Source organism: Aythya ferina (genome assembly GCF_964211825.1).
Source record: "Aythya ferina genome assembly, chromosome: 14".
Lineage (NCBI taxonomy): Eukaryota > Metazoa > Chordata > Aves > Anseriformes > Anatidae > Aythya > Aythya ferina.
In genome coordinates this window covers 9,132,803-9,147,193 of record NC_140312.1, presented here as the reverse complement: position 1 = coordinate 9,147,193, position 14,391 = coordinate 9,132,803, and the positions used below count along the sequence as shown (strand labels likewise).

The following is a 14,391-nucleotide window of genomic DNA, read 5'->3' as shown; positions in this document are numbered from 1 at the left end:
CGGCTCCTGAGCCACCGCCACCACCCACACGGTGCCCCCGTCCGTGCTGGCAGCGGGGACCCTGTTGCAGCCGGGGCCGGCGAGCTCTGCCCGCACCGTGCTGGCCTTGGCCAGCAGCTTGGGGAGCCCCAGAGATGGGCCCCGCTCCCCAAAAAAACGCCGCCTCCGCCCCCGCCTTTGCACGCCAGAGCAGCCCCCGCCGCACGGAGGGGGGACGCCGGAGCGTGGCTCCCCAGCCCCTTCCTTCCCCTGCCCTCCTTCCTTCCGGCTCGGCACGGCCCCGCTGCCCTGCCCGCTTCCCCTCCGGCCTCCCCGACACGCAGCGTCCCCGCCGTGGTCCCCTCCCCGGGCACCGTGCTCCAGCCCCGTGCCACGCAGGGACCCCACGTCCCTTCGCCCAGCCAAGGCAGGCGGGAGCAGAGCCACCGTGGTCGCCCTGCCCTCGGCTGCTGCTCGCAATCCTCCCCGCTCCCCGGCGGTGATTGCGTTTTCTCCCACACCACGATAAGAATAATCCTGACGGGTGCTTACGTGCCAGCCTGCAAGCACCCATGGGTGCTGCTCCCCGCTGGCTGATGCGCACAGCCCCCTCCCCCGTCCTTGCCACGGTGCTCGGCTGAAGGTGACCGAGCTGTCACCCTGCCCAAACCCAAGCACCGCGTGGGGGTGACGATCCCACCGCCACCAAACCCCTCCCAAACGTCCCCGAGCTGCCATGCGCTCCCTACAGCCACGAGGTCGCCGATGCCCGCCGTGCACGTGCTCCCGCGTGCCACGTGCCATACACCGTGGCCACTCCAGGGGCACCCCATGGCCCCCCGCTATGGGGCCGCCAGGATGGAGCCACCCAGACACCGCAGCGCATTTTTAGGGTGGGAGGAGGCTGGAGGGCACTGCGCGGCCTCGAAGGCGTCGATGCTGCGGGGCTGCGGCATCCGCCTCCCGCTCCGGGGTGCCCGGCAGCTTTGGGGTGGATGCTAGGATGGGGTGCGGGGGGGGATCCGCAGCCATGGGGGTGCCGGCGGGGGCGTGCGTGGGGCCGGGCACGGCTCCGGGTGCCGCTGCGCATGTGGAGCGAGTCTCCATGGGAACGGGGCATCCGCGTCCCCGCCACGCTCACGCTCGCGTCTGTCTCGTTGCAGGGCCCCCCCCCTCCCAGCCCCGTTCCCCGGCGGCCCCCTCCCAGCGATGGGCAGCGGCTGGGCCGGGACCGCGCCGTACCTGTACCCGTGCCCCCGCCGCCCGCCCCCCGCCCCGCGCAGCCAGGCCTGACCCACCCGCTGCAGCCCCCCCGGCTCCATGGCGAGGACGGAGCCCTGACGGCGGGCGCCCACGGGCCAGGAGGAGACGCCGGGCACGGCATGGGGAGCCCCTCGGCCGCCCTGAGAGCATCGGCTCGAGCGCGGGCCCTGCCGCCGCCCTGAGCATCCCGACCCCGACCCCCGAGGGCAGGGAGAAGCGGGGGGGCCTCCCCCCCCGCCAGCCGGCGGCGGCGAAGATGGTGATGTCCCAGGGCACCTACACCTTCCTCACCTGCTTCGCGGGCTTCTGGCTCATCTGGGGGCTCATCGTGCTGCTGTGCTGCTTCTGCAGCTACCTGCGGCGCCGGGTGAAGCGGCAGCAGGAGGAGCGGCTGCGGGAGCAGAGCCTGCGCGCGCTGGAGCTGGAGCCGCTGCACTACGAGGGCTACGGGGGCAGCCCCCCCGGCATCGCCGTCCCCCACCGGCTCCGCATGGAGCCCCACCACCACCACCACCACCACCCCCACATCCCACCCCCGCGGCCCTGGAGCTGCCGGCACGGTAAGGAGCAGCAGCGGGGCGCCGCCGCCGCCGCCGGGGCACCGCCGCGGGTTCCGCGCCCGCCTCGCCGGGGAGCCCGGTGGTGGCCGGGGGTCGGCGCTGACGCCGGGGGGGGGGGGCTTTGCCCGGCAGAGTCGGACCTGTCGAAGCCGCCGTGCTACGAAGAGGCGCTGCTGATGGCGGAGCCCCCCCCGCCGTACAGCGAGGTGCTGATGGACACGCGCGGGCTCTACCGCAAGATCAACGCGCCCTTCCTGAGCCACGAGCGGCTGGAGAAGCAGGAGCAGCCCCCCAGCTACAAACCCCTTTTCCTCGACGCCGGCTACGGCTCGGCGCTGCACCTGCCCCGCTCGGCCAGCCCCGGGCCGGCCTGCCCGGACCTTTACCTGCAGGCAGAGTGCTCCCCGCGCATGTTCCCCAGCTGGACGGACTCGGAGCTCAGCAGCAGGGACACCTACGAGCCGGGGCCGTGGCACCTCCCGGTCTCCATGCCCCTCTTCGGCAGGACTACGGCCGTCTAGGGGTGGCCCCGGGGGAGCCGCAGCCGCCCGCGGGTGTCCCCCCCGACGCCGGGGGGGGTTCGGCCACCCGCTTTGCCCCCCGGGGACGCCGTCCCCGTGTCGCGGGCCATCGCCGCCAGCGCGGAAGGGGCTGGTTCCCCGTCTCGCCCCCCCCCCATCCCCTCAACCCGTCCCTTGCCGGCACCCCCGTGGCCAAGGGGGGGGGCCCGGAGCCGGGCTCGGACTCTGCTCTGTTTCTTATTTTGTTTGTTACAGTTTGAGAATAAAAGTTTGTGGATCCGGCTCGCCTCGCCCCCCCCCGGCTGGCGTCGCGGGGTTCCCCGGGGGTGGCAGGGGTCCCGTGTCCCCATCCCCGTCCCCATCCCAGGCCCCCCCCCCAGCAGGCGGCAGCCCCCGTGGGAGTCGCTTTTATTTATTAACATACATCAGCACGCCGCCGTTACAGAACTTGTGCTTTCCAAAAACAGTTACCGAAGGGGGAGAAAGGGGCCAAGCGAGGGGCGAAGCAGGGAGGGAAATGGGGAGGGGGCTCCGGCGGGCAAGCCCTGCGCCCGGGGGGGGGGGGGGGGGGGGGGCTCCTGGCAAGGAGGGGAGGGGGGGAAACCCCACGCCGGCTCCCCACGTCCCCGCAGGGTTTTGGGGCTGCAGCCTCGCCTCGGTAGGGTCACTTTATTGCCATATTCATTTATTATTATTATTATTATTATTCCGCTGTTTTTTTTTTTTTTTCTGTTTTTTCATTTTTTTTTGTCGAACTCGTGCAAAGTACTGGGGGGTTTTGGGGGGGGGGGGAGGAGGGCGAGAAGAGAAGAGAAAAGAGGCCCCTATCCCACAGCCGGACATGGGGGGGCTGCACGCGTACCCCATTCCCCCCCCCCCCAGTATAGGGAGCCGGGACGGGTCGGAGAGGGGAGGGGGGCAACTATCGGGGGGGGGTCATGGGGGGGCTGACACGTCTCCTACCGACAACTTAAAAAAGAGAGAAAGAGAAAGGGGGCAGGGGGGAGCTGTAAAAGGTGCCCCAGGGCGGGGGGCGCTGCGGGGCGGCCCCCCCGGCTCCCACCCGGAGGCCTCATCCTGCGGGGCCCCAGCGGGGAGGGGGCCGGGGCCGGCCCCTGGCCGCGGCCACTCGCGCCCCAAATCTTGGGGGGCCCGGCTGCGTGCGCCGGCAGCGGGGGGGGGCCCAGCCTTACACGCCGCCCCCGAAGCTCTCCTCCTCCTCGGGCAGCGGGTCAGTGTCCCAGCACGTGATGTCGATCTCTGCGGGGACGGGGAGGGGGTCAGGGACCCCCGTTATGGGGCCACACACCCCCCACCACCACCCCGTAACTCGCCTCGTCCCCGCTCACCTGGGGGCTTGTTGTAGAAGACGGGCTGGGGGGCTTTGGCCGACGGCTCCTCGGGCTGCGGCGCCTCCTCCTCCTGGGACTGGCTGAAGTAGCCCTCGCTGGCCTGGGTGTGGGGGGGTGGTTATTGGGGATAAACAGTGCTCTCACAGTCAGGACCCCCCCCCCAAAACACAGACACGGTGCCAAGCCCCCCGTCACGGTGCTCACCTGCTCGCCGCGGCCCGGCGTGCCGTCCTTGGGGGCCATCTCCCCGTTGGTGATGAGGGGGGGCTCGTGGCCCGGCCCGGCGTCCTGGTAGCCGAGCCCCGCCGGGTGGGGACCCCCCGCAATGGCCTCCTCTTCTTCCTCCTCCTCCTCCTCCTCCTCTTCTCCTTCCACCACCTCCTCCCTCTCCGCGTCGCAGAAGGTGGCGGGGGGCTCGGGCAGCTCGTCCAGGCTCAGCAGCGGCCCCTCGTCGGGGGCGGCCGGGGGGGGACCCTCGGGGGCGGGCGTGGGGGCGACGGGCAGGGGCCAGGCGGTGGCGGGGCCGTCGCTCTGCCACAGCTCGATGAGGGGCTCGGTGCTGCCCGGCGCCACCGCGGGCTGGGGCTCGGCCGCCGCGGGCAGCGGGGACGGGTCGGTGGGCTCCAGGGTCACCAGGTCCCCCAGGGCGTCAGGGGTTGCCCACGCCGGCCGGGGGTCGGGTTGGTCCCCCGGGGGCTCCGCGGTTTTGTCCTCGGGGCCCAGGAAGGGCCAGTGCTGCTCGGCCACCGCTGGCTCGGCCACCTGGGCGCTGCTGGGGCTTGGGGAGTCTGCAAGGGGACGGGGGGACAGCGGGTCAGAGGGGGCAGAAGTGTCCCTAAGAGGGGCTGGGGGCACCTGGGGATGGGGATGGGGTATTTGGGTTGGGAGACGGTGAGGGGCTGGCTGGGCAGAGAGGGGGTTGATGGAATGTGTCTTATAGGATTTATAGGACATGGTGTGGGGTGAGATGGTCACCTGGGGGTGCAGAGGGAACGGGTGGTGCCTGGTGGGGGCGAGGGGGGGTGGCTGGGAGGTACAGGGAGATGGGGAAGGGACAGGGAGGAGATGAAGAGACGCAGAAGGGAAAGCAGGGATGCAGCAGGGGTGTGAAGGAGCCAGCAGGGATGCAGCAGAGGGACAGCAGGGATGTAGGAGGGGTGCAGCAGAGATGGCCAGGGTGTACGGGGGGTTGAAATGGAGTGGGGACAGCGGGGATGGAGGCAGGGATGGGGATGCAGCAGGGATGGAGGTGGATGGGGATGCAGCGGGGATGGAGGTGGATGGGGAGGCAGCGGGGATGTTCTGTGGGATGCACCGGGTATGGTGGGGATGCACCGGGGGGATGCACCAGAGCTGGGAGGGGTGCACGGGGGACGCAGCAGACACGTGATGGATGCAGCAGCGATGGCGGCGGGGAGCAGCGGACGCACGGGGGACGCACGGGGGACGCGGCGCAGACGGCGGGGACGCGGCCGAGCCGCAGGGGACCCAGGGGCAGCAGGGGATGCACCCGGGACACACACACACACACGCACACACACGGGGCTGTGGGGTCTGTGGGGCCGTGGGGCAGCCCGCCAGCCCCTCGCCCACCTTTGGGCGTTGCTGGCGTCTCTTCGGCCGAGCCGCGGGCGCCCTGCTGGCCCAGCGGCGTGGAGGCCGGGCTGGACTCGCAGGGGCTGCAGCCCGCTGCCGAAGCCTTTCGGTAGGCGTCCGACTGGCTGCCTGCGGACAAGGGGAGACACGGCTTGGGGTGGGGGGCACCCGGGTAGGGAGGGGGACCCAGCGCCCCAAGGCCGCCCGCGCTCCTGCCCCACGCCAGCCCGGCCAGCGGGTGTCCGACGCACGCCGCCACCTACCTGCCGCCGCCTCGTCGCCCTCCTGCGGAGCAGCGGGGAGGCACCCATGGGTGCTGCGAGCCCCCCGAGCCCGCCCCGGGTGTCCCCACACAGCCGCAGCCCCCATCCCTGCCGCAGCACACGCTGGCCCTGCCCGCACGCCGCCCCGGCGCAGCCTCTCCTCGCCGCAGGCACCGCGCTGTGCCCACTCTCCCCCCACGGCCGGGGGGCACAGCCCCACGTGGCCCCTCCGGCCCCACAGGCACGGTCCTGAGCACGGCCTCGTCCATCCCTCGCTGCCCCACGGGCACTGCGTCACCTCCCCGGGCACGGCTCTGCCCTGTCCCCGTTTGTCCCCTGGGTACAGCCTGTCCCACGGGGCTGCCCCGGCCATACGGGGCGCACGGCCCCCTCGGGGTGCCCGCGGGTGGGTGCTGGCTCGGCCGTCGGTCCCACGGCTCCGTCCTCGTGCCCCAAGCCCGGTGCATGGAGGGGTTGGGGAGGGGTGCGGGGCCCGGCCCCGGGGGGGACTGCGTGCCCGGGGGGCTCCCAGCTACCTACATGGGAAGAAAGAGGAGAGATTTGGGGTGCGGTGGCAGGAGATATAGGGGAAAGGGGTCCGCGGGGGGGAGGAGGAGGAGGAGGAGGAGGAAGGCGGCCCACTGTCAGCTGTCTTTATGAAAGGACAGTGCAGACGACCTGCCGAGAGAAAGAAAGACAGACAGACAGACGGACGGAGAGAGAGAGAGCAGAGAGATGGGTCAGTCCCTGCTCGGCGGGGCCGGGGCACCGGGGCACCGGGATGGAAAGGACGGGGAGGGGGGAGGCAGCACTGACAGCGGGGTGGAGGACGGCGGGACAGCAGGACAGCAGGACAGCAGGATGGCAGGACAGCAGGACGGCAGGACAGCAGGACGGGAGGCAGCACCAAGTGGCCGGGTGGGGAGAGAGGCCAGGACACAGCCACAGGACACGGGGCCCTTCTGTTCGCTCAGGCCCCGCACGGCCCCACAGCACGGCCCCACAGCACAGCCCACAGCACGACCCCACAGTGCGCACATGGCTCCAAGGCACGGCCCCACGGCAAGAACACACAGCACAGCCCCACGGCACAGCCCCACGGCACAGCCCCACGGCACAGCCCCACGGCACAGCCCGACCCACAGCGTGGCCCCACAGCCGGCGGCACCCACCCCAAGAACAGCCAGCCCCTGCCCTAAAGCCACAAGCGGAGCCCCAGGGCTGCACCCCACACCGCGGGGCAGCCCTGACCCCATGGGCACCCCCTGCCAGCCACCCCCACCCCACGGCGAGCCCTCGGCAGGGCCAGCCCCACTGCCAGGGCCAGCTGGCAGCACCCAGACCCCAAAACGAAGTGCCCTGCCCCATTGTGTGCACTCATCCTGGCACCGGGGACCCTGGGGCGGGTGCAGCACCACAGGGCACACGGGGTGCCCTAAATGCACTCAGCCGGGGGCACACCAGGCGCCCCATTGCTGCCCCCCTGCCCCAGCCCCACCGCTGCCCTTTGTAGCTCTCAGAGCTTCCTTCCCAAGCCACCGCCTGGTCCCCAAGCTGTCCCCACAGCCGGACCCCGCCACCACCCCGTGTGCCAGCAGACGGGTGGGCAGAGGGCACCCAGCAGTGAGCGGGATGAGGGATGAGCCCCCCCCCTCGTTGCAGCACCCCCCTGGAGGCGCAAGAAGACGCGAGGCCACCCGAGGAGCTGTGGCGGTGCTGAGCAGGGTGACCGCAGCCATACCCCCAGAACCCAAACCCACAGCCAAAGGGACAGCAGAGGGGACGCCCCATCCCTCTGCGACACGGCGAGCTGCGGGCGCCCCGGTGGCACCGCACTCACCTGCTCCATGCCCCCCCCCCCCCCCCGTGTCCCCCCCAGCCCCTCACCTGTCCTGTGGCTGCCCGGTGAGATGGCGTCGCTGCTGCCCGATGCCACCCGCTCCTGCTGCTTGAAGAAGTCCCGGGGGTTGTCGGGTCGCTGGGCGATGATGGCAGCGGCCTCCTGCGGGGAGGGGGCAGGCTGGGACCCGCGTCCCATATGGGGGGGGCACCCCCGGCCGGGCAGATTTGCCCCGCTCCAGGTCCCATCTAGCTTGGGGAGCAGAGACGGGCGCCGGGCAGGGCGCTGCTGCGCTCACCTCCACCTCCGACTCCGATTTCCGCAGCTGCTGCCTGTCGTCCTCCTCTTGCTGCTCCCCCTGCGATGAAACGCCACCGTCACCGCCACCTCCGGCACCTCTACCCCCGGCACCGCCACCCCCAGAGCCCCCATCCCCGTCCCCACAGAGGCACTCACGAAGATGGACTGCTCCTTCAGGCGCTGCCGGGCCTCCTCCGCCTCCATGCTCTGCTGCTTCCTCCTGCCAGGGGGCACGGGAGCGGGGCTGAGCGCTGCCAACACCACCCATCCCCGTTCCCATCGGGGCCCAACGCCCACACGGCCACCCCAAATCCACCCCCCCGTGCCTGTGCTCCTCGATCTGCTCCTCGCGCTCCCGGTAGCGCCGCTCCCGCTCCTCCTGCTCCAGCCTCTCCTGCTCCATGCGCTCCTGCTCGAACCGCAGCCGCGCGTCCAGCGCCTTTTTCCGCTCCTCTTCCTTGCGCAATTCCTCCTCTTTCTGCGGGGACAGGGTCGGGATGGGGCCGTCAGCCTGGCCCGGGGGACATCCCGTACCCAGCACCCACCGCCGCTGCCCCGACCTTGGCCTGTTCCCAGAACTGCTCCCGGTTGAGCCGCTTCATCTCCACGGTGGCGTCGGTTTTCTGGTAGCTCGTGCCCTGGGACGGAGCAGAGTCAGGGGGGGTGGCTGGGACCAGCGAGGGGAATACGAGTAAGCGGCACGGGGGGGGGGCAGACAGAGCCTGGCCTGGCCAGCGGGGCGATGCCACCACCCAGGGGACATTACCACGGGCTCGGCGTTCTCGTCCTCCCGCAGCCGCAGGCGGTGCAGCACGGGGCTGGAGACGCGGGCCAGCCCGTTGGAGAGCCGCTGCCCGATGGCCCCCGGGTCGATGTCCTCCACGCTGCTGGCGTTGACGATCACGTCCACGCCCTGGGGGGCGAGACCCGTCAGAAACCCCCCCGGCCGTCACCCCGAGCTCCCCGGCATGAGGTGTCACCACCGCCCCCGGCCCCGTTGTCACCCACCTGGAAGAACTCGGCGATCTTGGCCACGTGGCTGGCACAGGCGCACTTGCGGGCGTCGGGCACGTCCTCGCCCACCTGGGGTGGCCAGAGGGGAGCTGAGACGGGGGCAGAGCCGAGGGGGGGGATCCCACGTGCCCCCCACCCCACTGACATTCACAGGGCACCCGCACCCCTTCCCCTGTATCACCTGCGCTGTTATAGGACCCCTGGTGAGGGGGTGCCCGCGCGCTCCCCCTACTCACCCAGTTGACGAGGACATATTTGGGGAGCACGGCCTGGGGGTCCTTGACGCTGCAGAAGCCGTACATCACCTTCTGGATCTCAAAGTGGCCGGAGAGCTCCAGCAGACCCCCTCCTGGCAGGGCACACGGCACCCTCAGCTCACATCCACCCGGCACCGGGCCTCCCGGCCAGGATGGGCGCTGGGGAGAGCGGAGCCGGGTGCGGGGGACGAGGATGAGGACGAGGATCTTACCTCCCGATGCTGCCAGCTTCAGGTCATCGGAGCCATCCTCGTACGTGTAGAGGGCCCTGGGGAGGCAGAGGGGTGAGAAATGGCCCCGCACAGCCATGGGGAGCAAGTGGCAGGCTCCTCACCTCCCCCTCCTGGTACTGGTGACGCTGAGAGCAGGGCAGGGACAGGTCCCGGGGACAGCCCCTGAGGTGTCCCCAGGGTGCCCCAAGCCCCCATTGCCCATCAGCACCACGAAGGGCCCGGCTGCCCCATAGGCATGGGGCACACAGGGCACTGCAGAGCAGGGGCTAGGCACTGCCCCTGCCCCTGTGATTTAGGGCAGGGCCCTTTTCCCCCCTTACATCCATGGGGTGAGGTCCCGAGGATGGGGACAGAGGGGGCACGGGGCCCAGCCGGGTGCCGCCACCCATCCCGCAGCACCCCCAGCTCCCCGCACAACCCCTCCCCGACCCCCAGCCCTATGGGGACGGCCGGCTTTGGGGCCAGCCCCGCGCCCTGACAGGGAACTCGGGGCTGCTCACGTTCCCGGCTGCGTGAGCCGCCGGCCCGCCAGGCTCCAGGCCGGGGGAGGACGCCGGAGCTCCAGCAGCAGCAGCAGCAAATCAATGTGCCGCCGGGGTGTGATGGGGCCGTCATGGAGACCGTTCCTTGGAAACCGTTCACCGAGGCTGGGAAAACCCCCTCGTGCCCCCGCTGAGCCCCACAGAGCCCCCCCACGGGGCTCCGCAGCCCCTCCGCCAGCCCTCGCGCCCCCCCCCCGGCGCAGGCAGCGGGCTATGGGGTGGGGAATGGGGGGGAAGGAGGACGCGTGCGGGATGGGTCCGGGGCGGGTGGGCGAGGGATGGAGGTTGCCATGCAACCAGCATCCTCCGTCGCCACGGCAACCCCCCCCCATCCCAGCTGGGATGCAGCTCGCCCCGATGACGAGGTGATTAGCGGAGGGGAGCGGGGGAGGCAGGCAGGCAGCGGGGGCCTGGCGGGCGCCCAAACCCGCCACCGTCACGCGCTGCTCCCGGGGAGCCCGTGCCGGACCCTACCCCTCTACCCCCGTCCCCTCGGCCCCCATCCCAAATCCATTCCCCCCCCCCGACAAAGGCAGGAGGGCGGCTGTGCCGATCGGCATGGCGGCACCCAGGCGGTGCTCGCCCGGTGCCAAAATCCCTGCGGTGCTGGGAAAGGGCAAATTCATCGGGGCTGGCGGCTTCCAGGAAGGGGAGGGGATGGGGATGGGATAGGGATGGAGATGGGATGGGGTGGGGATGGGAATGGGGATGGGATGGGGAGCAGGCAGCCCCCCACGAGCAGAGCCAACCCCGCACTGGAGCCACCCGACTCCATCCTGGCCCCTTCCAGCCGAGAAAGGAAGGGAATTTAGGGCCATGCCTAACAAAAGAGGGGAAAACAGGCCTCCCTCCTCACCCCCCCAGCCCCGTTGTCCCCGGTCTCCCCCAGCCCCGCTCCCGCAGCAGAGCCACAGATAATTGCACCAACAGGATTGCCTTTAATCCTCCCGGCCAAATCCCGCTAATCGGGCTGGGGGCAGCCGAGCGGCCGCGCAGCGCGGTCCGCAGTGCCTCTGCGCCGGGGAAAGGCAACAAAAACAGCCCCGGCCCCGCTTCTTCCCCTGGGATTGGGGTGGGAGATGCAGTTTTGGGGGTGCTGCAGTTCCCGGGGGGGGGCCTGGGGTTGCGGGCAGGAGCTGGGTGCTCTGGGAGCAGGATGCAAAAGGAGGGCACAAGTAGGGCGCAGCCAAGGTGTCGCCGCCGGGGCAGCCGTGTGGGTGCTGGGGCACCCAGTGCCCACCCCCCCAGCCCCAGGACCCCCCCACGCAGGGTGATGCCTGAGCTGGGTGCTGCTGCCAGCACCCAAGGGTGCTCGTGGGGCAGCTGGGGCTTAGCAGGGCCCTGCCACCCTGGGTATCACCCCCAAAAAGGCCCCGTCCTCACTATGGGATGGACAATCTGAGTGATCCCAGCCCCACGGGGGCCAGCAGCAGCTCTGGGAACCCAAAAACATCACCACGAACCCAGGCAGCGGGGACCAACCCCACAAGGATGGTTCGGGCTGCAGCGGGCAGCCCTGACCCCATCCAGGGGCTGCAATCCCCCCGCCAGGTCCCCGCAGCTTCCCCAGCCCCTTCCCAGGGCTCTTGGATCCCCCCTGGGTGCAAGGGGGCAGGCAGGGAGGGGGTGATCGTGGCCGGGGGACCCCATCGCTGCTGGAAGGGGGGGAAGAGGAGCCCGCTACCCTCCCGCAGCACCCATCACCCGCTGGTGCAGCACCCATGGGTGCCGGCACCCGGTGTCCCCGTGGCCGCCTGCCCCCCGCGCCGTGTCCGGAGGGGGTGGGGGGCGCCCCGTCCCGCCTGCCCCAGCTCGGGCACATGTGTTTCCAATGTGGCTGCGAGCTCCAGGGAGTCGGCGTGCTCAGAAAGCAGCACCAAATTCCTTTCCTATCGAGTAATGGGCCCCAGCAGCCTCCGCGAGGCCGGGCAGGGGGAGGGGAGGCTCGGACCCTCCAGGACTGGGCTCGGGGGCAGGCTTGGGGGTGGGAGGGGAAGGGAGGGGGGGGGGGGAAATCCCAGACTAAACATCCCGAGGCCACGGGGATCCCGGCATTCCCCAGAGCCAGCGCTGCCGCCGCTGCACAGCGCACTCGGGTGCAGTGTCCTCGCAGCCCCGGCTCACCCCGCTTGGTGCCACCGTCGGGGAACGGTCCCCACGGTCCCCAAACAATGTGTGTCCCCCGCCCCAGCACCGCTCCCCACCCCACACCCAGGGTGGGCACCGGCACCGGGCCCTGCAGCGGGGATGCTGCTGGCACCGGGCGCCGTGGGTGACCGCGGGCTGGGGAAGGACGGGGCGAAGCTCAGCCTCGAGGACGGAGGCCGTGGGGGCTCGGTGATGGAAGGGGGGGGCCCAGGCTCCTCCGCTCGCCTTTCCCGGGAGTCGTTTCTGCTGCTCTCAGCAGCTTTGGCAGGGAGGGATCCTTTGCGGCGGATGCCGGGAAGCGGGATGCACCCGGGGCTGACAGCTGCCTCCTGGCTGGTGCCACGCACCGCATTCGGCCACCAGCGGGGCCACGGGGACCCCGGGGCTGGTGGGGAGGGGGCTGTGCCCGTGCCCACCACAACCCAGGGGGCAGCCGGCCGGGGAGCAGCGCACAGCACCCCGCTGAGCCCCTGGGTGCCTGCAGCACCCACTGAGGGGACAACGAGGGGGTCCCGGGGGTCAGCCCCGGTGCTGGGGGCTGGTGGCAGCGGGGCTGCGGTGGGAGATGCCCCCCGACGGCTCTGGGATCAGGGCTGCAGTGGGTTTGGGGGCTGCAGCGGGGCCTGGAGCTGCCAGGCCTGCGGCATGGGGTTCCTGGAGCATTTGGGGTGCAGCCGAGCACCCCAGGGTGCCCCCAGCCCCAGCCCTGGCTCGCTGCAGCACGGCCCCGGGGTGACCCAGCACGGCCCTCCCGGGGACCCGGCACCCACGGGCACCCCGGGGGCTGCGGGGAGCGGGAGCAGTGAAACCAGGGGGGTCCCCAGCTCCCTCCCGACCACAGGCCTGGCTCCACCGGGGCCGGGCGGGGGGCGTCCCATCCCACCCCACCCCATCCCAGCACCGAGCTCGCAGACAATAGCGAGGATCCGCCGCATCCCGGTACCGGGCCCGGCAGCGGGGGGACCCCCGGGCCTGTCCCCACGCACGGTACCGGCGGGGAAAGGAAGGACGGGGAGATGGAGGGGGGGGTGAAACGGACCGGGGAGCGGGTGGGGGGGCCCGTCGGTGCCCCCACGTGCCGGCGGGGCGCAGACAAAGCGGGGCCGCGCCCGGCGCGCTGCGGGCACCGGGCAGGTGCGGGCACCGGGGGGGCGGCGGGGCCGGGCACACCCCCTCCGCCGCCCCGCCGGCCCCGCCCGCCTTTGTGTGCCGGGGCTGCCGGCCCCTCCCGGTCCCCTCCCGGTCCCCTCCCGGTCCCCTCCCGGTCCCCTCCCGGTTCCCTCCCGGCGGCTGCAGGTGGCGGGGGGCGACGGGGGAGCGGCCCCGGTGGCGGCGGGGACGCGCGCTCGGTGCCACCGGGCGGCTCCGTGCGCACAAAGGGGGGCCCCGGCGGCGATGGGGGAAAAAGGGGGAAGGGGGAAAAGGGGGGTGGGACACACACACACACACACACACACACAAAGGGGAGGCGGCGGCGGCGGGGGCGCGCTCACCAGTCGGTGGGGCTGTCCTCGCCGATCACGTCCTGGTAGGAGGCGAGCAGCTCCAGGCGGTGCGCCGCGAAGCCGACGCCAGCCATGGCGGGGCCGGGATGCTGCCGGGGGACCGGAGGGACCGGCCGCCTGCCCGCCTCCGAGACACTGCCGCAGCGGCCGGGCGGAGGGGCGAGCGGCGGGGAGGCTCCGCCCGCCGCCGCGCCCGGTCCTAGCGCCGCGAACGGCGGCCCCCAACCCCCCCCCCCCCACCCCCCCCCTCCTCAATCCATGCCCCCCCCCCACCCCCTCCCCTTCTCCCGCCCCCGCCCCGGCCCCCGCCGCGCCCCCGGGGCGCGCCCTCCCCCCCCCCCTCTCCGGCTCCGTGTCCTCATCCTCCTCTCGCCCCCCGGTCCCCCGGGGGCACCCCATCGGGTGTCGCCCCCGGGGTGAGCCCGAGCACGGCTCGCCCTGGGCACCCCCTGTGTCCCCCCCCCCCCCCCGGGTGCTGCTCCTACCGGGGACCCCTCATCCCCAGGATGCCTGCGCCCCGACGGGACCCCCCCCGCCACCAGCGCCCCTCCATCCCAGACCCCCCACGCCCCCCCCGTTTTGCCCTCCGAGCCCCCCCCCAAGCTGTGCCCTCAACCTTTGTGGGGTCCCCCGTGCCGCGGGGTCCCCTTTGGTGCCAGCCTGCCCCTCCGTCCCTGCCCGTCCCAAATGTGTGGCTCTGACCCCAAACCGCCCCAGCCCCCCACGGCCCCGTCTCCACCGGGTTTTGCCCCTCGTGAGGACCCCCCCAGAGCTGCCCCCAGCAGACCCTAAGCAGGACCCTGTGGGGCCAGAGGGTGCCCAACACCAGCTCCATCTGCTCCCAGCCAGGTGGGCAGCCCCACACCAGGGACACCGGGGTCACCCTGCCCCTGTCCCCGCACCCCAGGCACAAAAGGGGCCAGCAGCCGTGTCAAAGGGACACCCACCCCGGGGTGACAAAGCCAGGGGGGGCGATCCCTGCATCTCAGGGCACCGTGCCCTTGAGAGCCACCCAGCT

The 14,391-nt window shown here is 72.0% G+C and overlaps 2 protein-coding genes across 4 annotated transcripts; one reads left to right on the top strand and one right to left on the bottom strand.

Moving 5' to 3' along the window:
- Positions 1–1,424: 1,424 nt before the first annotated feature.
- Positions 1,425–2,605, top strand: PRR7 (proline rich 7, synaptic). The gene is made up of 2 exons (XM_084535979.1): positions 1,425–1,802; positions 1,935–2,605. The coding sequence occupies exons 1-2, from the start codon at positions 1,499–1,501 to the stop codon at positions 2,321–2,323; spliced, it is 693 nt and encodes a 230-aa protein (XP_084392105.1). The 5' UTR covers positions 1,425–1,498; the 3' UTR covers positions 2,324–2,605.
- A 114-nt stretch (positions 2,606–2,719) lies between these two features.
- DBN1 (drebrin 1) lies at positions 2,720–13,546 on the bottom strand. 3 transcript variants are annotated; one of them, XM_084535973.1, is made up of 15 exons: positions 13,362–13,546; positions 9,158–9,213; positions 8,925–9,037; positions 8,683–8,757; positions 8,441–8,587; positions 8,235–8,312; positions 8,001–8,152; positions 7,831–7,894; positions 7,673–7,732; positions 7,422–7,536; positions 6,075–6,212; positions 5,269–5,400; positions 3,880–4,463; positions 3,673–3,775; positions 2,720–3,583 (listed from the first exon to the last, which is right to left on the bottom strand). In XM_084535973.1, exons 1-15 carry the CDS (start codon positions 13,445–13,447, stop codon positions 3,513–3,515), a joined length of 1,974 nt encoding a protein of 657 aa, XP_084392099.1. In that variant the 5' UTR covers positions 13,448–13,546; the 3' UTR covers positions 2,720–3,512. The 3 variants fall into 3 exon arrangements, with proteins under 3 accessions (XP_084392099.1, XP_084392100.1, XP_084392101.1); XM_084535974.1 differs by lacking the exon at positions 6,075–6,212; XM_084535975.1 differs by lacking the exons at positions 5,269–5,400; positions 6,075–6,212.
- Between the last annotated feature and the right edge of the window lie 845 nt (positions 13,547–14,391).